The following is a 21,991-nucleotide window of genomic DNA, read 5'->3' as shown; positions in this document are numbered from 1 at the left end:
TGGCATTGTTTAAAGTGACTAGTGATACATTTATTACATCAATTTTTTTATTATTAAAGTGGCTAGAGATTTGAGTCAGTATGTTGGACGCAGCCACTCAATGTTAGTGATGGCTGTTTAACAGTCTGATGGCCTTGAGATAGAAGCTGTTTTTAAGTCTCTCGGTCCCAGCTTTGATGCACCTGTACTGACCTCGCCTTATGGATGGTAGCGGGGTGAACAGGCAGTGGCTCGGGTGGTTGTTGTCCTTGATGATCTTTTTGGCCTTCCTGTGACATCGGGTGGTGTAGGTGTCCTAGAGGGCAGGTAGTTTGCCCCCGGTGATGCGTTGTGCAGACCTCACTAACCTCTGGAGAGCTTTATGGTTGTGGGCGGAGCAGTTGCCGTACCAGGCGGTGATACAGCCCGACAGGATGCTCTCGGTTGTGCATCTGTAAAAGTTTGTGAATGTTTTTGGTGACAAGCCAAATTTCTTCAGCCTCCTGAGGTTGAAGAGGCGCTGTTGCGTCTTCTTCACCACACTGTCTGTGTGGGTGGACCATTTCAGTTTGTCCGTGATGTGTACGCCGAGGAACTGAAAACTTTCCACCTTCTCCACTACTGTCCCGTCGATGTGGATAGGGGGTGCTCCCTCTGCTGTTTCCTGCAGTCCACAATCATCTCCTTTGTTTTGTTGACATTGAGTATCTGTAAGTATGTAACCAGGTATTCATCTCTCATTATGTAAGGAGATCAGAGTGACTTATCGCTTCACACTGGAACTGACTCATTGGGTTATATGTACGAAGTTCTATGACAGAATTCCACCAGGGATATTTTATGGCAGAATTGTCATGGTGTTCCAGAATTCTCATGATGTTCTTTGGCAGAATTGTCATGATGTTCTATGCCAGAATTGTCATGGTGTTCCAGAATTCTCATGATGTTCTATGGCAGAAATGATATCATGTGCTTATAGGTGTGTGTGTCTCTCTTTTTCGGTTACAGTCCTCTGTGACAGTGCAGTGTCGTGTGTGTGCCTGTTTACAGTGCAATGTCTTTGTCTGTCTGTGACAGTGCAGAGTGTGAGGTATTTCCTGAACAGTCACCCTGAGTGTGCCATGTGTTGGAGGATAATAAAAGCTAACCAGGTTGTTCACCACCTCTCAGAGAGGGATTCTGCTTCAATCTGCCTAATCTGATCAAATGGGATATGATTAAGTGTGAGCGCTGGCACGGTGTCTCAACGCCAGCTGGCCTGACCAGATGGCATCTTATATAGTAAGGCATCTACAGAATTCTACTTTCATGTGGATCAAACTCTGTAATTATTAGATACAATTCAACCTTGGTCTCACTTGGAAATGTGAAATGTGAATTCAGTTTGATTAAAGCACCTCTCCAATTCTATGATTAATTATCATTATAGTTCAATTCTACTCTATTATGTATTCCAGTGAATGACAGCAGTCGGGGCAGTCAGGACGTCAACATCATCATCAGTTAGAACTCTAATAAATGTTTACTTGTTGAAGACTAATCTCGGTTAACCCAGAGTTAAAATCTTGCGTAATTTGGTCAAATGCACAGTTTATGTTTAGTCTGTCCACAAGAGATTAGTTGAAGACCAAGAGTTTAACATGGCCAGGGTGCTAGTTGAGTGTATAGACTCTTGTATTTAACTCCAGTGCATTTGGAAAGTATTCAGAACCCTTGATATTTTCCACATTTTGTTACGTTACAGCCTTATTCTAAAACATATTAATAAAACAATGTCCCTCATCAATCTACACACAAAACCCATAGCAAAAAAATAAAAAACAGAAATTCCTTATTTACACAAGTATTCAGATCCTTTACAATGAAACTCGAAATTGAGCTCCTGTGCATCCTGTTTCCATTGATTCTCCTTGAGATGTTTCTACAACTTGATTGGAGTCCATCTATGGTAAATGTAATTGATTGGACATGATTTGGAAAGGTACACACCTGTCTATATAAGGGCTCACAGTTGACACTGCATGTCAGAGCAAAAACCAATCCATGAGGTTAAAGGAATTGTCCGTAGAGCTCCGAGACAGGATTGTGTCGAGGCACAGATCTGGGGAAGGGTACCAAAAAAATGTCTGCAGCATTGAAGATCCCCAAGAACACAGTGGCCTTCATCATTCTTAAAATGGAAGAAGTTTGGATCCACCAATACTCTTCCTAGAGCTGGTAGCCTGGCCAAACTAAGCAATCGAGTGAGAAGGGCCTTGGTCAGGGAGGTGACCAAGAACCTGATGGTCACTCTGACAGAGCTCCAGAGTTCCTCTGTGGAGATGGGAGAACCTTCGAGAAGGACATCCTTCTCTGCAGCACTCCACCAATCAGGCCTTTATGGTAGAGTGGCCAGACGGAAGCTACTCCTCAATAAAAGGCACATGACAGCCCGCTTGGAGTATGTGGGAACTCCTTCAAGACTGTTGGAAAAGCATTCCAGGTGAATCTAGTTGAGAGAATGCCAAGAGTGTGCAAAGCTGTCATTAGGGCAAAGGGTGGCTACTTTGAAGAATCTCAGATCTAAAATACATTTTGATTTGTCAACCCTTTTTTGGTTACTACATGATTCCATATCTGTTATTTAATAGTTTTTATGTCTTCACTATTATTTTACAGTTAAAAAAATAGTAAAATGAAGAAAAACCCTTGTCCAAACTTTTGACTGGTACTGTAAGTAGTAATTTAAATTATTTTTACTTAAGTACTTTACACCACTGGATTTTATTTGGTTTGAGTGTATATCTGGCCTGTGCCTGAGTCTTGTTTGTGTGTGCTGAGCGTGTTCCTCTAATTGACCTGAATACAAGCAGCCATCTGTTGGTCTGAAGGCTCTGTGCTGGACAGGGCTGGGCTATAGGCTATGGGCTATAGGTGCCAGTCAGACTGTCTGGAGTATACAGGCAGATTAATCAGGCCAATTATCCTGTTAAGATGTAGGTGAACCACCGCGTGTGGCAGTGAAAATAGTAGAGTGTGTGTATGTGTTAGTGTTTGTGGATGAGTACATGGTCAATTTCACGGATTGACTATCTGTAAAGTTGACAGCGGGAAATGAGAAATGCAGCAGGTGTCTTCTGAGCATAATGCAATGTATCACCAGTGTTGTTGGGGTTATTTCCATTTCAACTACAAAAGTTCACTAAATTAATCGTAATTCAATTCCTAAATTGAAAATCCATGTTGATTAATTAAATGTAATTGCCTTTTCAATTACTGGTATGAACTTTCCAGAATTGACAGAATCGAAATGGAATTGATCCCAACCTTGCAGCATGTAGTATAGCCTACAGAGAAAGAGACTGTGGAAAGGTTGGGGTGAGCAGAGAGAGAGAGAGAGAGAGAGAGAGAGAGAGAGAGAGAGATGTGTTAACACACTCCCCTGGAGTAAATCTCCCAATCTGATCAGTGTATGTGGTGAGGTGGATTAGCTAACTGTCCAACAGAACAGAAGCAGGACACGCAGGTTCTCAGGTAAGGACACTTTCTTTCTATTCAACAATGTGTAGATTATGACCATTCACGTTGGATTTATTGACTTTCATTCCAAGATGAATTAGATTATTTCAAGTTCAGTTTGATGTTAGATACAGGTGTATTTCTCTCCAAGGTGATGCTTTCTATCCATTACTTCAAGCATTTCTATGGGTCTCTGTCATTACATTCTGACTGACCAAGGGGTCATCTACAAACTTTGTAAACCTGTCTAGTGAAATTCAACTCAATTGATATGAATTTTACCCATTTATTAGATATACTCACTCTGGTTGTGCTGTGTAGAGGCCAGGATTGGGGTCAATTGTTCTTCAATCTAGGAGATGACTGGAATTCAATTTTTTTTAAATCCTCAATTCGATTGTAATTGACAACCCATCCCTGGAAATGATATTGTCATGCTTCAGTGGTCTCCTTCTGGCTTTGGTAAACTCTACTTAATTGCAAACGTAGCCACCATATGAGCAGATATTAGGTTTTTGTTGGTCAGCCCTTTTCTAATTAGTGTTAAATGTGCCCGTCAGCTTTAAATGTATCAGTAATCACTGACTTCAATGCCCACTTAAACCATATGGTGCCCGTAGGCCTACTATAAAGTAAAGCCCCCCCCCCCCACCACCACCACACACACACACACACACACACACACACACACACACACACACACACACACACACACACACACACACACACACACACACACAGCAGAGGAAAACGTTCTTGTCTCTCGACTCTGTCAGCCTAATATGTATCTGTAATTAGGTTAATTGGAAGATCTGTGAAAGATAATAAAGGTAGGGCTAAAAAGGCCAAAGAATTGAGATTGGGTGAAACAGGGTTGTGTGGCTCGACAATCTGGCTCTCCTCTAAGCCAGTGTTTCCCAAACTCGGTCCTGGGGCCGCCCCTGGGTACATGTTTTGGTTTTTGCCCTAGCACTACACAGCTGATTCAAGTCACAAACTCATCTTCAAGCTTATATTATATTAGATATTATCTCTCTTTCTCTTTATGGCCATATGAATGACTGTCAGTTGAACTCTGCAGTTGAACTGGGTCAAACAATGTCTGGATTGGGAGCGACAGGTGGCCATCACGGTTTTAACTGACACCCCACGTGCCCACACATCTTTATTTACGGTACTGTAAAAATACATCCAATGGTGATTAGATGTTATTAGGAGTGTCTGATTGCTATGGTAGACCGTAACACCACAATAGATCATTGCCAACCTTTCCCCTTGCGAGGGAAGTGGCGTAGAAAACTGTAGATCGGGCTAATCATAGAAATAAGAGCAGCAGATGCTTGAACTTACATGACAAGGTGTGAGTGATCATCAAGAGATTTCTTAAGCAGCCAGTAAAAACAACATTTTAATTTCAGAACATACTCTATTCTTAATAATGTGAAGGCTTAGATGCTCACTTTATTTCTTACTGATATACTTATTTTTGTGTGTTTTTGTTATGATAATCTGGTGTGTGTGCTATCGGTCCTCTGTGATTTTGTTTTATTCCAGGCCAATCCCTTGATTAATCTCTCAAAAAGCCAATGAATGCATCAACCCTGCAGATTGAATACTGCACTACAGTCAGGCATGTGCGTGTAAAAAAATAAAAAACAATGACTCTTTTATTTCATTTAGTCTATTCTCTCTCTTGTAACTTCAAATGCAACGAATTGCCTATCGGTTTACAATGAGTACCGCCAGTAGTTGGTTAGTAGCACGTATCTGTAATCACTGACTTCAATGCCCACTTAAACCATATGGTGCCCATAGGCCTACTAAGGTGCCCGTAGGCCCTATCCCTACCCTCACGGTCAGGGACAGGGACAGGGAAGGGACAGGGAAGGGGGTGACTGCAGTTTGACTGTTTGTTAGCCGAACAAATTCAAATCAAGTAAAGACTAGCTTGTTTTGACAGCATAGCCTAGCTAACTAGCTGATCCATCTAGTCTACATCAGCAATTATCAGATACTATATAGACCGTGGTAGTGGTTCTAGCAAGATAATCAACTAACTTCCTTTCATCTTTGAGCTGGCTTAGTCTACAATGTATGATGAGTGAGTGTGTTGTGGTAGAAAAGTAAAGCCTATGTTAAAACAAATCATGGAGAATTTGGCTACAGGAGCAGTAGAAAAATATAAATGGAATGACGGTCATTTTGGAAGGGGGCACCCTTTTTCTCACTTTGAGACCACTAAAGATCTGTGTACGGCCCTGCCTAGAGTACAGTACTGGCTTCCATACCTACAACTGCAGCCTTGTAGTCTTCCAAACAGCATTCACAGCAATAGAAGGGGAACTACCGGTCCCTGCTACTTCGTGTGCTGTCCTAGACCAAAAGTTACTCAGCTGCATTCTAAACCTCATACTTTTCTTGCAGGTGCTTTCCACAACAGCTCTGGTTCTCCCACACCATAAAATAAGAAACTTTCAGAGGTATCAGACTACAGAGCTATTGGAAAATAGCTTTTCTGGGACATGCTGCTTTTAATTCAAAAGAGTTAAACTTACTCACATCAGACAGGTTGAAGTCTATTTATTCAACCTCAAACCATACTCAAAGAGTGCTGAAAATGGGACACAAGTGCACCTCTAAACCCTCACCGTTTTTTCAAACACTCATCCTCCTCTTCATCTCCCCTACCGCTGCCATGCCAGGGCCTGACTATGGAGGCCACCCGCGGTTCATCTGCATTCCCGTCCCTGCTGATACCGACCCTGCCTGCTTCCCCTCTGGGGGGCCAGTCATGGGGCCTAGCGGGGCAGGGCACCACGGGCCTCCTGTAGGGCCCCCGAACAATAATGGCTGGTGGGGAATGACAGAGGAGGCTAAAACCAGTATTTTACACCTGAGAGAGAGCCTGGTGCAGCAGAAAGAGACCATCCTGGATATGAGAGAGACCATCAGGGAGCTTACCGCCAAGCTCACCCTCTGTGAGGGCTCTGGGCCAGGCATCGGGGGTCACAACGACCACCATGGACCTCCATCTCATCACGGAGGGGCTGTCAGCCAACTGCCTTACGCTGACAACAGTCACCATGGCAACCAGCAGGGTCACCATGGAAACAACAACCATGCCTTGGATGCAGCCGGACACTACCCTGGGAATGGGGAGCACCGGTCAGACAGTGGGCATAACAACAGGGGGAAGGATAAACACGCAACACCAGAGGATATGATATCATCAAAATCGCCGGAGGAACTGGGCAGGATGCTGCAGGCCCTTAAAGAGAGAATGGATAACCTGCAGGTGAGAGAAAGTTCCGTTTAGTACAGAAAAGAGATAATAGAGATAGGATGGGGTCATGAGGAAAGAGATAAAAGAATGACAGAGGGATGAGAGACAGATACTAAAATTAGGATTAAGGGATTACTTTAAATTGTTTTGGATAAAAGCATCTGCTAAATAGCAGATTACTATATTATAATGCGAGAGAGAGCGAGAGAGAGAGAGAGAGAGAAGAAGTGGGGTGTAATATGTTTCCACGTGTCACTCCCTTGTCTTGTCTCAGGTCAGGTGATGCACATGCCATTGGATTGTTTGGTCAAATAAACAAATCAAGCTGAATAAGAGCTCGGGATATTTACATCTGTTAATCAGTTAATCACATGAAAGTACCACCCTGCCATGCGAGACAGAATTCTACATCTTGTTTTCTGGCATCAAAATCCTTTATTTGTAAAAACAATCCAGGAACACCATTGTCCCTTTCCTATGCTACACTGCCAGTCCTGTCTGACTGTCTGGAGCAGAACAGTGGGGTTGGATGATCACCCTGTCTAAGTCAAAATGGGCACACTAGACAAGGTTATTGAGCACTGACGGTTTAAATGGATTCTGCTTGAGTACGCTTGGTAGGGTTTGGTATGGTTGGGTGGCTTTGAGATGAGCAGGGCAGAGCTAGATGGGTGAGTTTAAGATTGGTAGAGAGAGTTAGGTTAGCTTGGTAGATGGGTAAAATTAGTGTAGCTGGATGGAGCTGGGCAGGGCAGATCATTCCTACCTGTTCTCTCTCTCTTGCTTTCTCTCGTAATTCAGGCTTTGTCGTCCAGGTTTGTGGCCTGATTATCAGGCTGTAAGTGGAGATCATGATAATTGACACTGATCTCAGATCTGTACCCTCTGCTGCCTGTGCCATCTGTCTATCGCCACTGTCTCACAGAGAGACCACAAATCAACGGTGTAAAAACGGTCAAATAGCAATACTTATCTCTCAATCTGTTTCTCAATCACAACCATAATAAAAAAAAGAATGTACGTACTGTAGTCAACAGTAAATAAGGGTAGTGTTTGTGTCTCCCTCCCCAGCAGTCAAGGAACACCTCCACCACCTACTCCAGCTCTCTGAAGGAGCTCCTCCAGAGGAAGATCAGTGCTCTGGAGCAGCAGATGCACCACACCGCTGCTGCCCTCAGCAGCAGCCCCAATCACCATGACGACAGCGATCACCATGATGACGGGCACCATGAAGACCACGACGATGACGGGCATCACGACGACAGTCACCATGACAATCACCATGACAATGACGGGCATCACGACGACAGTCACCATGACGACCACCCCGATGATCACCATGACGATGGGCAACACGACAACGAGGCAGATAGCCATGGTTACCTGCAGAGAACGGGTTATCGCATACCAGGGCCCAGGGCTGGCCTGCACTCCAACAACAAACTGGACTCTCTACTGAATAACCTGCACCACACAGGTACCAACAGCAGGAAGAAGACCAAGACCCCTGATGCCTTCCAGATCGGCTTCCCCATGAGAACCAACTACATGTACGGGAAGGTGAAGATGACCCTTCTCCACGAGATCTTTGCCCTCACCCTGTGTCTGTGGATAAAGGGGGGTGCAGGCCCTGGGCTGGGGACCCCCTTCTCCTACTCTGTACCAGGACAGGCCAACGAACTGGTGCTGATTGAGTGGGGCAACAACCCCATGGAGCTGTTGGTGGATGACAAGGTGAGATGGGGAGAGAGAGCGTTGAGTAGAGAGTGGCCATGTCTGAATACCCATCCTAGTGTATTACATACCTAAACTGCATACTTATTTTGGTGTTTGGTCTAGTGGAATTCAATCGCCTTTTCATCTTTTCCAACGTGTTTGACAACAGCTGAGAATCAGAGAAATTGACGTGCTGTACCAAAATGCAGTGTCAGTCTATTTATAAAACTATATATTTTTCTGCATACTATTTACATAGAACAAAAATATAAACGCAACGTGTAAAGTGTTGGTCCCATGTTTCATGAGATGAAATAAAAGATACCCATACATTTTCCACTCACAAAAAGCTTATTTCTCTCAACTTTTGTGCAGAAATTTGTTTACATCCCTGTTAGTGAGAATCTTTCCTTTGCAAAGATCATTCATCCACCTGACAGGTGTAGCTTAACAAGAAGCTGATTAAACAGCATGATCATTACACAGGTGCACCTTGTGCTAGGGACAATACAAGGCCACTCTAAAATGTGCAGTTTTGTCACACAACACAATGCCACAGATGTCTCAAGTTTAGAGGGAGCATGCAATTGGCATGCTGACTGCAGGATAGTCCACCTGAGCTGTTGCCAGATAATTGAATGTTAATTTCTCTACCATAAGCCGCCTCTAACATTGTTTTAAAGAATTTGGCAGTACCTCCAACCGGCCTCACAACCACAGACCACATGTATGGCATTGTGTGGGCGAGCAGTTTTCTGATGTCAACGATGTGAACAGAGTGCCCCCTTGGTGGTGGTGGGGTTATGGTATGGGCAGGCAGAAGCTACAGACAACAAACACAATTGCATTTTATTAATGGCAATTTGAATGCACAGAGATACCATGACGAGATCCTGAGGCCCATTGTCGTGCCATTCATCCGCAGCCAAGGATCTGTACACAATTCCTGGTAGCTGAAAATGTTCCAGTTCTTCCATGGCCTGCATACTCACCAGACATGTCACCCATTGAGCATGTTTGGGATGCTCTGCATCGATGTTTACGACAGCGTGTTCCAGTTCCTGCCAATATTCAGCAACTTCGCACAGCCATTGAAGAGGAGAGGGACAACATTCCACAAGGCCACAATCAACTGTCTGATCACCTCTATGCAAAGGAGATGTCGCCCTGGATGAGGCAAATGGTGGTCACACCAGATACTGACTGGTTTTCTAATCCACACCCCTACCTTTTTTTAAAGGTATCTGTGACCAACAGATGCATATCTGTATTCCCAGTTGTGAAATCCATAGATTAGGGCCTAATGAATTCATTTCAATTGACTGATTTCCTTACATGAACTGTAAATCAGTAAAATAATTAAAATTGTTGCATGTTGTGTTTATATTTTTGTTCAGTATAGTACGCTAGAACGGGTATTCGGAGATGGGCAGATTGGATGCTATATAACTCTCTTGGCTTTAACACTTCAGCTGTGAGGATAAAAGCCACGTAAGCCACGTCTCTGTAGCCAAAGGTTTAGCCCAGAAGACCTGTTGGACTCAGTAGCTCAGAAGCTCAGTATATAATAACTAGGCTACAATGAAGAGCATTGTAACTCCGAAGGTTAACCGAGTGGACTTTCTGACACCAGTGATCCGTCTTAATGGCGTGACGTTGACGTCAGAGAGCAGCTTACTTAAACAGCAGGTGGAGAGAGTCTCAGCCAGAGTGTGAATTACACCATGGTTTTCGTGGGTCTCTATCAATAAAATAAAAATGTATGTGACTAATATTAAAGACATCATTTAAACTGTAAAACATTTATTACCTTTTAATGTGGCATTAACACAACCAGTCATTATATTTTCATCTGATTGTCAAACAAATCACTTCAATAAGTAGGCTACCTATGCGTGTTCATCCACTCCAAAATAATTCCAGCATCCAAACTGCATGTACAGTTGAAGTCAGAAGTTTCCATACACCTTAGCCAAATGCATTTAAACTCAGTTTTTCATAATTCCTGACATTTAATCCTAGTAAAAATTCCCTGTCTTAGGTCAGTTAGGATCACCACTTTATTTTAAGAATGTGAAATGTCAGAATAATAGTAGAGAATGATTTATTTCAGCGTTTATTTCTTTCATTACATTCCCAGTGAGTCAGAAATGTACATACACTCAATTAGTATTTGGTAGCATTGCCTTTAAATTGTTTAACTTGGGTTAAACGTTTCGGGTAGCCTTCCACAAGCTTCCCACAATAACTTGGATGAATTTTGGCCCATTCCTCCTGACAGAGCTGGTGTAACTGAGTCAGGTTTGTAGGCCTCCTTGCTCACACACGCTTTTTCAGTTCTGCCCACAAATTTTCTATAGCATTGAGGTCAGGGCTTTGTGATGGCCACTCCAATACCTTGACTTTGTTGTCCTTAAGCCATTTTGCCACAACTTTGGAAGTATGCTTGGGGTCATCGTCCATTTGGAAGATCCATTTGCGATCAAGCCTTAACTTCCTGACTGATGTCTTAAGATGTTGCTTCAATAATATATCCACATAATTTTCCATCTTCATGATGCCATCTATTTTGTGAAGTGCACCAGTCCCACCTGCAGCAAAGCACCCCCACACATGATGCTGCCACCCCCGTGTTTCACAGTTGGGATGGTGTTCTTTGTCTTGCAAGCCTCCCTCTTTTTCCTCCAAGCATAATGATGGTCATCATGGCCAAACAGTTCTATTTTTGTTTCATCAGACCAGAGGACATTTCCCCAAAAATTACAATCTTTGTCCCCATGTGCAGTTGCAAACCGTCATCTGGCTTTTTTATTGTGGTTTTGGAGCAGTGGCTTATTCCTTGCTGAGCGGCCTTTCAGGTTATGTCGATATAGGACTTTTACAGTTGATATAGATACTTTTGTACCGGTTTCCTCCAGCATCTTCACACGGTCCTTTGCTGTTGTTCTGGGATTGACTTGCACTTTTCGCACCAAAGTACTTTCATCTCTAGGAGACAGAACGCGTCTCCTTCCTCAGCGGTATGACGGCTGCGTGGTCCCATTGTGTTTATACTTGTGTACTATTGTTTGTACAGATGAACATGGTACTTTCAGACGTTTGGAAATTGCTTCCAAGGATGAACCAGACTTGTGGAGGTCTGCAATTTTCTTTCTGAGGTCGTGGCTGATTTCTTTTGATTTTCCCATGATGTCAAGTAAAGAGGCACGGAGTTTGAAGGTAGGCCTTGAAATACATCCACAGGTACACCTCTGATTGACTCAAATGATGTCAATTAGAAGCTTCTAAAGCCATGATATAATTTTCTGGAATTTTCCAAGCTGTTTAAAGGCACAGTCAACTTATGTGTATGTAAACTTCTGATCCACTGGAATTGTGATACAGTGAATTATGTGAAAGTGAAATAATCTGTCTGTAAACAATTGTTAGAAAAAATATCTGTGCAAGAAGTAGATGTCCTAACCGACTTGCCAATGTATGTAAACTTCCGACTTCAACTGTATACTCGTGCCACTTGATGAATGGAAATAGACATGTGTTACAAAACACCAAGAAGTGTGCCTATTGAAATTCAGCCATTGCCATTGATTAGGCCTACATTAATTAATGCTTCTTGCTGACAAATGGACCTTTTTTGTAGCCTGAAAAGTCTGGACACCTGATAAACAGGATGGTCTGGTCATCCTAACACACAGTGAACTTACCAGACTAGGCGACAACGTGTAAGCCTATTACCATGAACTTCAAATAGATCTACCGGTAGACAGTTATGTCGTGTTTTATCTTTATTGCCGGTCACAAAAAAATTAAAAAGTAATGCCCCCTATACATTCAGTTGCTTTTATCTTCCAGTAGGCTTACATCACTTCTGTTAGCCTACCTTTTATCTTCCAGTAGGCTTACATCACTTCTGTTAGCCTACCTTTTACCTTCCCGTAGGCTTACATCACTTCTGTTAGCCTACCTTTTACCTTCCAGTAGGCTTACATCACTTCTGTTAGCCTACCTTTTACCTTCCAGTAGGCTTACATCACTTCTGTTAGCCTACCTTTTACCTTCCAGTAGGCTTACATCACTTCTGTTAGCCTACCTTTTACCTTCCAGTAGGCTTACATCACTTCTGTTAGCCTACCTTTTACCTTCCAGTAGGCTTACATCACTTCTGTTAGCCTACCTTTTACCTTCCAGTAGGCTTACATCACTTCTGTTAGCCTACCTTTTACCTTCCAGTAGGCTTACATCACTTCTGTTAGCCTACCTTTTACCTTCCAGTAGGCTTACATCACTTCTGTTAGCCTACCTTTTACCTTCCAGTAGGCTTACATCACTTCTGTTAGCCTACCTTTTACCTTCCTGTACGCTTACATCACTTCTGTTAGCCTACCTTTTACCTTCCAGTAGGCTTACATCACTTCTGTTAGCCTACCTTTTACCTTCCAGTAGGCTTACATCACTTCTGTTAGCCTACCTTTTACCTTCCTTTCTGTCCTTACATTGATGAAAATGATGACAGTGTTATTTATCATTATTAAGCATTTAACAATTGAATTAGAACATTGAACATTAATCATTTATCCTCTTCTAACCAAAGAGTCACCTTGTAGGCCTACTGTCATTAACGTATAGCCTACTTGTTGGATGGATTGGATGCACATTGGTGTCTATCTGGAGACTAGTTGTCTTGTGATATTGTCTACCATCATCAGTTGATCCAGGAAAGAAAACAAATATTGATAGAAATAATAAAGCAAAATAAATGGTCTACTATATTTGGCCACGGATGGCACAGAGAAACCGAGGTAAAGACAGTTTCAAGTTGAATATTCAAGGGATATTTGTGCTTCCAAACCTCAATAGCTTTCAAACCACTTGAGCCACAGACTCCAAATAAGTATCATGATGTTGGAAAAATTGCGCACAACATTGCGCATGTCTTATTTTCACGATTCGGATATTAATTCGCTTTCCAAAGCTCATAAAGTGGAGATGTGAACAGCATTTTGTATTCCTAGTTGAATTAGTTAGGGAGCATAAACAAAGTACAAACTTTTTTCAGAATTCAGTGGCCCTACACATTGCACACCCTTTAGTTTATCCATTTTCCTCGCTCGATTTTTACATAAATGTCTCAAACTTTCTCATTTCAATAGCTCCTTGGTCATGTGACCTACTGGACTCAAACAAGGTTCAGAATGTCCACTGACTACCCTTCTATTTTGCACACACTTTGGTTTGTCTGTTTTCATCTCACACGTTTTTACATTAATTTAGTAAACTTTTGAATTTCAATAGCTCCTTGGTCATGTGACCTACTGACCTCAAACAAGGTTCAGAATGTCCACTCGGTGGGCCTACACATTGCACACCCTTTAGTTTGTAATTTTCATCTCACAAGATTTTGCATACATTTTTCAAACTTTCTAATTTGTTACCTACTGACCTCAAACTACTTTCAGAATGTCCACGGACTGGCGGAGACGGGCGCCGCGAGGCGTCCAGTGCGGTAACGCAACCGATCCCGGAGAAGCTGGCGGGAGCCCCGGGGAGAGTTTTATTTTCTTTGTGAAGGGCAAGACGCCCTGGAATGGGATCGACCCAAGAGATGGGCCCTGGAAAGCATTGCGGTTCCGGCGTCGTCCGGTGAGCTCTCGCTGGCCCTTGAAAATCCGGGGGAGAGGGTGTAAATCTGGCGCCGCGCCGTACCCATATCAGTAGCAGGTCTCCAAGGTGGACAGCCTCTGGCATGTTAAAACAATGTAGGTCAGGGAAGTCGGCAAGTCAGATCCGTAACTTAGGGATAAGGATTGGCTCTAAGGGCTGTGTCGGTCGGGCTGGAGTGCGAAGTGGGGTTCAAGCCGCGGCTGGGGGAGCAGTTGCTCCGTCGCCCTCCTCTAGCCACCGTTGGAAGTTCGTTATGCGGCCCATCTCGCAGTCTCTCGTGCGTGGTCTCGCAAGGGTCTGCGTGAGGGGCTTCATCGGGTGGTGTCTGTCGGCAGGCCAAAGGCGGACCTGTGGGGGATTGGGTCCGGCAGTTGGTGGCGACAACTCTGGACGCGTCCTGGGCCCTTCTCGCGGATCTCCCCAGCTACAGCGCTCGCCGGCCCTGTTTGCGCTGGGTCTCCGGCGGGTCGCATCAGCCGGCGCCTAGCAGCTGACTTAGAACTGGTGCGGACCAGGGAAATCCGACTGTTTAATTAAAACAAAGCATTGCGAAGGCCCGTGTTGACGTGATGTGATTTCTGCCCAGTGCTCAGAATGTCAAAGTGAAGAAATTCAATGAAGCACGAGTAAACGGCGGGAGTAACAATGACTCTCTTAAAGAGTCCTTAGCCTTAGTAAGGGAGATTTCTAGCCTTCTAGCAGGGCTCTTCCAATCCTTCCCTGTATGTCACCTGTTTTCAGGTGTCGCTAACGATGCAAACCAAACGGGAGTTACCTCGGTACTAGTCCGTACACAAAGAGAGTCCTGCAGATGGTGATGGCTGTTGATCGTTAACGGAAGGCGGCAGACGGTCCTGGAATATGGGGCTTTTGGTCAAGCATGAAAATGTGAGGGCAGTTCCACCAAACTCAATGATTTGCTGCGGGGCTCTTGTAAACAAATTATGACCTTGACAGGAAGCCAATCGGAGAATGACGGCTCGAACGCATCCCTGGCTTTGGCTGGGAGGGGGGAGTTATGTCCTGGGAGAAGGCTGATGAAAGTGTACTACTCGCATCAGTCTGATCAGAGAGCGGCTATGGTGAAACATTTAAACCCACGTCCCCCGTATACTTAGCTAACTGTAAACCGCAACGGTTTGAATCGAACGCTGGCTTCGGCTGGATATTCTAACACCAGTTTGAGGGTTGTAGGTCACATGAAAAAGGAGCTATTGACATTTGAAAGTAATCTTAGTATGTAAAATCGTTTGACACGAGAATGGAAAAACAAAAGGGTGTGCAATATATTAGGCTCATCAGTTGATATTCTGACAGCAGTTTGAGGGTTGTAGGTCACTTGACCAGAGAGCTATTGAAATTCGAAACAATGAAAAACAGAACAATTCATTTAAAATCACCTGAGATGAAAATGGATGAACTAAAGGGTGTGCAATATATAAGGCTAGTGACTGGATGTTCTGACAGCAGTTTGAGGGTTGTAGGTCACATGACCAGAGAGCTATTGAAATTAGAAACATTGAAAAACATTGAAAATATATGTAAAATTGTGTGAGATGAAAATGTACAAACAAAAGGTTGTGCTACATATAAGGCTATTCGGTGGATATTCTGAAAGTAGTTTGAGGGTTGTAGGTCATAAGACTAAGAGAAGCTATTGAAATTTGACTCTTTAAAATATTCTTGTGAAATCTCATAAGATGCAAATGGACAAACAAAAGGGTGTGCAATGTGTAGGCCCACTGAGTGTACATTATAAACCCTGTTTGAGGTTAATATAAATACATTAAAAGAAATCATTTTAAATGGTGTGAGATATAAACCGACAAAAAAAAAGTGTGTGCAATGTGTGTCTATGCCATGGAGTTAGCTACAACCCGTTTTGAAAGTTTTAGGAGAAATGGTTAAAGAGCTATTGAAATTTGAAAAATGTGATTTGTCACTATGTTGATGGTCTCTAACTACTATTAGTGGATGTAAGGAAAATGACAGGCAAATATCCATTGAATATCCAACATGAATCTGTTTTTACCTCGGTCACAGAGAACACCAGTACCCACACGCACCTGAAAAACAACGAATGAGCCTCTAAACAGCTGACTGACAAAAGCAAACAATGATCAACGGATAAATCTAACGATTGGAATAAAGGCCATTTTTTTATCAAGGACGCATGGCAAACAAATGGCGTAAATTAGGAAGTACAAAGGAAAATCTATGTGTAAAGGAACTTAGGCCGAAATTCAGCACGACTGAGTGGACAGTACTGCCACATATAAATAAATGGTTTAAACCACGACAGAGAGGTGGGGGTATTTGTTTCATTTGGAAACATTTATTTACATATTTACCACTGTAAAACATATTTACCACTACATTTTAAACAAACAGGAGAGTAGTTAATTTGCATAATTTAGAGCCCCCCCCAGTAATTCACAACCTTGGTCTCAGCCCTCATGAAAAAATACTACGGAGTTACTACTCAGCAATACTACACAAGATCTACACAACCCTACTGGTTTTACTGTTTGATTGCTGTTGAGATGGGTAGTAAACCAGTAGTGATTAATGTAGTCATTTAAATAGTAAATGAGTGACAAATTGGGACCTTTCATCACTGGTGAACAATGCATATTTCCTATTTAAATCACTTCTGTGTAACTTCTGATCTTTTGGGTATTTACTACTTAAAACCTACACATACCTACACAATTCCTACATGTTCACTATTGAATTACTACACAAAGCCTACTTCTGTATGCCTACTCAATCCCTATTGAATTTCTACTGCCATTTGTGCGTGTTGTGTCACCACTGATCACTACTGAATTTCTCCTGATCCTTTTTCATTTCCTGTTTTCATGTTATATAAACGGCTAAACAACGACATGGAAGTATTCATAACACTTAAAGGACCTGGTGTCAGCATGAGGGCTAACTATGAAAGACAGGACGACGAAGGACAGAAGAGGATTACATCCAGGATGGGCAAAAACAGTAGCTAGCTAACAACAGCCAACTACTTCCTGTCTTGTCTTTGGTGGTCACGAAATGCCGGTGTTGTCTTCCTGTAGTGTGACCACTTATTTACTACCAACATCAAGTAGTAAAAATCCTACTTGACTACTATTGACAAGCCTGTGTAGTAAAGCTGTAGTGTTTTAACTACTTATTTACTACCAACATCAAGTCATCAAGTAGTACAAATCTTTACCTGTTTACTACTGGAAACACACAAGTTATCTCCTTGTGCTGTCAACTTGGTGGTACTCAATCCCTACTCTCCTCCCTTCCCCCCAGGCAGTGACTCTGCCCCTTTCTATCAGCGATGGAAAGTGGCACCATGTGTGTGTGACGTGGTCGACGAGGGACGGTGAGTGGGAGGCGTACCAGGACGGGGTGAAGAGGGGCTCTGGGGAGAACCTGTCCGCATGGCATCCCATCAAACCTGGAGGGGTCTTCATCCTCGGACAGGAACAGGTCATCTTCAAATTCTTTCAGTTGGTTATTGAGTGTCTACAAAAAGCTTATGCATTACACAAGACAAAAAAAAGTGCACACTAAGCCATTTTCCCTGCGACCTCACTCATTAACCCCTTGAGCAAGGCAGTTAACAACAACAAACTGCTCCCAGGCAGCCCATCGTGCTTCTCTGATTCAGAGGGTTGGGTTAAATGTGGAAGCCACATTTCAGTTGAATGCATTCAGTTGTGCAACTGATTAGGTATCACCCTTTCCCTTCCTTCCTTCCCTCCTCAGCCCATAATTTCACCTATTATTGACTGAGTCCCTTATCCTAGTATAGCCTCCCTTTATGTATCACGCCACGACTGTCTAGAACTCTAAGGCTATGTTTACACAGGCACACCAATTCTGATCTTCTTTTTTTTAACTACTAATTGGTCTTTTCAGCTATTTACAATAATTGGGCAATATATCAGAATTGGGCAACCAGTGTAAACAAAGCCCAAGCAGAGGGACTGTTGTGCACTCTCCCTTAACCAACCACAAAAGCAGTCACTTCGCTAGCCTGGGCTTTCTCTCAGAAACAGTGATCGTGGTTGGGGTTAAGGTCAGAGTCATTAATGTGTAATCCTGGCCTCTGACCTCTGAACCCTGACCATGTCTCGTTTAGAGCAGCAGATAGGTTTGTCATATAATGAAGGCAGACTATCACCTACTACTACACACCATACATACAACGCACAGGAGGTTGGGGAGGACAGGCTCATGGTAATGGCTGGAGCGGAATAGGTGGAATGGTATCAACTACATCAAACACATGCCATTCCATTAGCTCCGTTCCGGACATTATTGTACCTCATTACCTCATTATTTAGTTTAAATGCATTTATGGCTCCTTTCTTAAGTCCAAATCCTAACTTTAGAATGTGCCTAACATTACCTTGTCTCTCTCCTCCAGGACACTCTGGGAGGTCGTTTCGACGCCACACAGGCGTTTATGGGGGACATCTCTGACCTCCAGATGTGGGCTAATGTCCTCACGGCCCATGACATCTACAGCCTGGCCTCCTGCAACAGCCACCTCAGCGGGGACGTCATCACCTGGTCCGAGAACGTGGTGGAGCTCCACGGAGGGGTCACCAAGTACCCCTTCGACCCCTGTCACTAAGGGCAACCAACTATTATGACATTACCAATGGATCCATATCACACACATACTTAAAAGTACTCCGATCGAAGAAGGATTTTTTTCCGATCCAGAGGGGGTATGAGATCACACAGGATAGAGAATCCACTCCACTTAATATTACCACCTGACTAAAACTATGCCTTCCTTTTAGTCTGAAAGACTGAAGAGCCCCATTCTCAGAGACTGTGTTATGACTATTATGGAATTCAAATGTTTTGATAATGAAATGGACTATATATACAGTGCCTTCAGAAAGTATTCATACCCCTTGACTTATTCCACATTTTGTTGTGTTACAGCCTGAATTCCAAATGGGTTAAATTATAACAAACGTTCACCCATCTACACATAATACCCCATAATGACAAAGTGAAAACATGTTTTTACATGTATTGAAAATAAAACCCAGAAATAACCATTTACACAAGTATTCACACCCCTGAGTTAATTCTTTGTAGAAGCAACTTTGGCAGTGATTACAGCGATGAGTCTTTCTGGGTAAGTCTCTAAGTGCTTTCCAGACCTGGATTGTGCAATAATTCTTCAAGCTCTGTCAAATTGGTTGTTGATCATAGACAGCCATTTTCCGGTCTTACCATAGATTTTCAAGTAGAGTTAAGTCAAAACCATAAATTGACCACTCAGGAACATTCCAATCTGGTTGGTAAGCAACTCCAGTGTAGATTTGGTCTTGTGTTTTAGGTTATTGTTCTGTTGAAATGTGAATTAATCTCCCAGTGTCTGTTGGAAAGCAGACTGAAACAAGTTTTCCTCTAGGATATTGCCTGTGCTTAGATCTATTCCATATATTTTTTATCCTGAAAAACTCCCCAGTCCTTAACGATTACAAGCATACCCATAACATGATGCAGCCACCACTGTGCTTGAAAATATGGATAGTGGTAACGTTCTGTATTGGATTTGCTCCAAACATAACACTTTATATTCAGGACAACAAGTTAATTGCTTTGCAACATTTTTTTCAGTATTACTTTAGTGTCTTGTTCCAAAGAGGATTTATGTTTTGGAATATTTTTATTCTGTACAGGCTTCCTTCTTTTCACTCTGTCAATTAGATTTGCATTGTGGTGTAACTACAATGTTGTTGATCCATCCTCAATTTTCTCCTATCACAGCCAAATTCACTGCTTGACTGTGAGGGATCTTACAGATAATTGTTTGTGTCGGGAACAGAGATGAGGTAGTCATTCAAAAATAACGTTAAACACTTTTATTGCACACAAAGTCCATGCAACTTATGTGACTTTTTAAGCAAAATTGTACTCCTGAACTTATTTTAACTTGCCATAACAAAGGAGTTGAATATTGATTGACTTAAGACATTTCAGCTTTTCATTTTTAATTAATTTTACATTATTGTGTATTGTGTGTAGGCCAGTGACAAAAAATCTAACTGTAATAAATGTTTTATTCAGGCTGTAACACAACAAATGTAGAATAAGTCAAGTGGTGTGAATATTTCTAAAGGCTCTGTATATGTATCTATTTTTCTAGCTTCTATTTGACCCTTTATTAGTGTTATTAAAATGTTACTGCTGTTTTAATGTCACAACAAGGATAATATGATATATTGTCATATAGTTGATAAAGATCAATAGATATTGTTGTTACGGTACACAGCATCCTTATAGTAGGCCCATATAATTGACTTCGAAAGTAGAAGGAGAGCGTGAGGTTGACCAATGGATTCTCTTTGAAAGAATATCCATTGAAACATACAGCTACTATACCAAAGAAAAGTTAGACTAATTAATTTGTTTAATCTTTTTTTTTTCATGTTTTCCTGTGATATAAGTACATTGAGTACATTTTCTTAAAGCCGGGGTCGTTAGTTGTTACATCCATTTTTGGACTTATAAATTAATTACATATACCCATTGATTCTTGAAGAATATAACTTAGAAATGAATCATGCGCTTAGTTCAAATGTCATACCATATCAGAACCCAAAATATAAGCTTGTTTTACTCCAATATTTGTAAACAATGCGAATGTAAACTAACACTGTATAGCCTCCAAACATGGTTAAAACTGATAATGTTGATATCATGGGTGGTCAGTCTTTGCATCCACAGCTCTGTCTATAAATTTAAGAGTGGTTACATTTCTCCAGGCCCATATCTCAGCTTTATACCAAAACAGAGGTGGGGTGACCTCTTTGTTATGGTTTCAATTCAGGATTCTAGCTTTGTGTTATTGTTTTAATTTCAGATTTTTTTTTCAATGATTTACCTGAGACATGAATTCACCTGGGAATTTACCTGAGACATGAATTCACCTGGGAATTTACCTGATACATGAATTCACCTGGGAATTTACCTGAGACATGAATTCACCTGGGAATTTACCTGAGACATGAATTCACCTGGGAATTTACCTGAGACATGAATTCACCTGGGAATTTACCTGAGACATGAATTCACCTGGGAATTTACCTGAGACATGAATTCCCAGCAAAGAAATGTGCTTTATGAGCCTTTATATGTATACTGAACAAAAATATAAATGCAACATGCAACAATTTCAAAGATTTTACTGAGTTACAGTGTATATAAGGAAATCAGTCAATTGAAAGAAATTAATTACGCCCTAATCTATGGATTTCACATGACTGAGCAGGGGCGCAGCCATGGGCCCACCCACTTGGGAGTCAGGTCCGCCCACTGGGGAGCCAAGCACAGCCAATCAGAATGAGTTTTTCCCCACAAAAAGGCTTTATTTCAGACAGAAATACTCCTCAGCCCTCAGCGACTTATGGTAGAGAAACTAACATTCAATTATCTGGCAACAGCTCTGTTGGACATTCCTGCAGTCAACATGCCAATTGCATGCTCCCTCAAAACTTGAGAGATCTGTGGCATTGTGTTGTGACAAAACTGTACATTTTAGAGTGACCTTTTATTGTCCCCAGCACAAGGTGTACCTGTGTAATGATCATGCTGTTTAATCAGTTTCCATCCACCTGCCACACCTGTCAGGTGGGTGGATTATCTTGGCAAAGGGGAAATGCTCACTAACAGTGATGTAAAAAAATGTGTGGACAAAATTTGAGAGAAAAAGCTTTTTGTGTGTATTGAACATTTCTGGGATATTTTATTTCAGCTCATGAAACATGGGACCAACACTTTACATGTTGAGTTCATATTTTTGTTCAGTACACATACAACACATTTTAAAGC

The 21,991-nt window shown here is 42.2% G+C and overlaps 1 protein-coding gene across 2 annotated transcripts; it reads left to right on the top strand.

The window, feature by feature from the left end:
• Positions 1–582: 582 nt before the first annotated feature.
• On the top strand, positions 583–20,134 carry LOC135521835 (neuronal pentraxin-1-like). 2 transcript variants are annotated; one of them, XM_064947596.1, is made up of 5 exons: positions 583–689; positions 5,902–6,772; positions 7,835–8,494; positions 17,438–17,617; positions 18,561–20,134. In XM_064947596.1, the coding sequence occupies exons 2-5, from the start codon at positions 6,095–6,097 to the stop codon at positions 18,768–18,770; spliced, it is 1,728 nt and encodes a 575-aa protein (XP_064803668.1). In that variant the 5' UTR covers positions 583–689; positions 5,902–6,094; the 3' UTR covers positions 18,771–20,134. The 2 variants fall into 2 exon arrangements, with proteins under 2 accessions (XP_064803668.1, XP_064803669.1); XM_064947597.1 differs by having other exon boundaries at positions 7,832–8,494.
• Positions 20,135–21,991: the final 1,857 nt, after the last annotated feature.

Source organism: Oncorhynchus masou, chromosome 30 (assembly GCF_036934945.1).
Source record: "Oncorhynchus masou masou isolate Uvic2021 chromosome 30, UVic_Omas_1.1, whole genome shotgun sequence".
In the NCBI taxonomy this organism is placed as follows: domain Eukaryota; kingdom Metazoa; phylum Chordata; class Actinopteri; order Salmoniformes; family Salmonidae; genus Oncorhynchus; species Oncorhynchus masou.
Note: the sequence above shows the minus strand (reverse complement) of the source record. Positions and strands in the feature narration are given on the sequence as shown.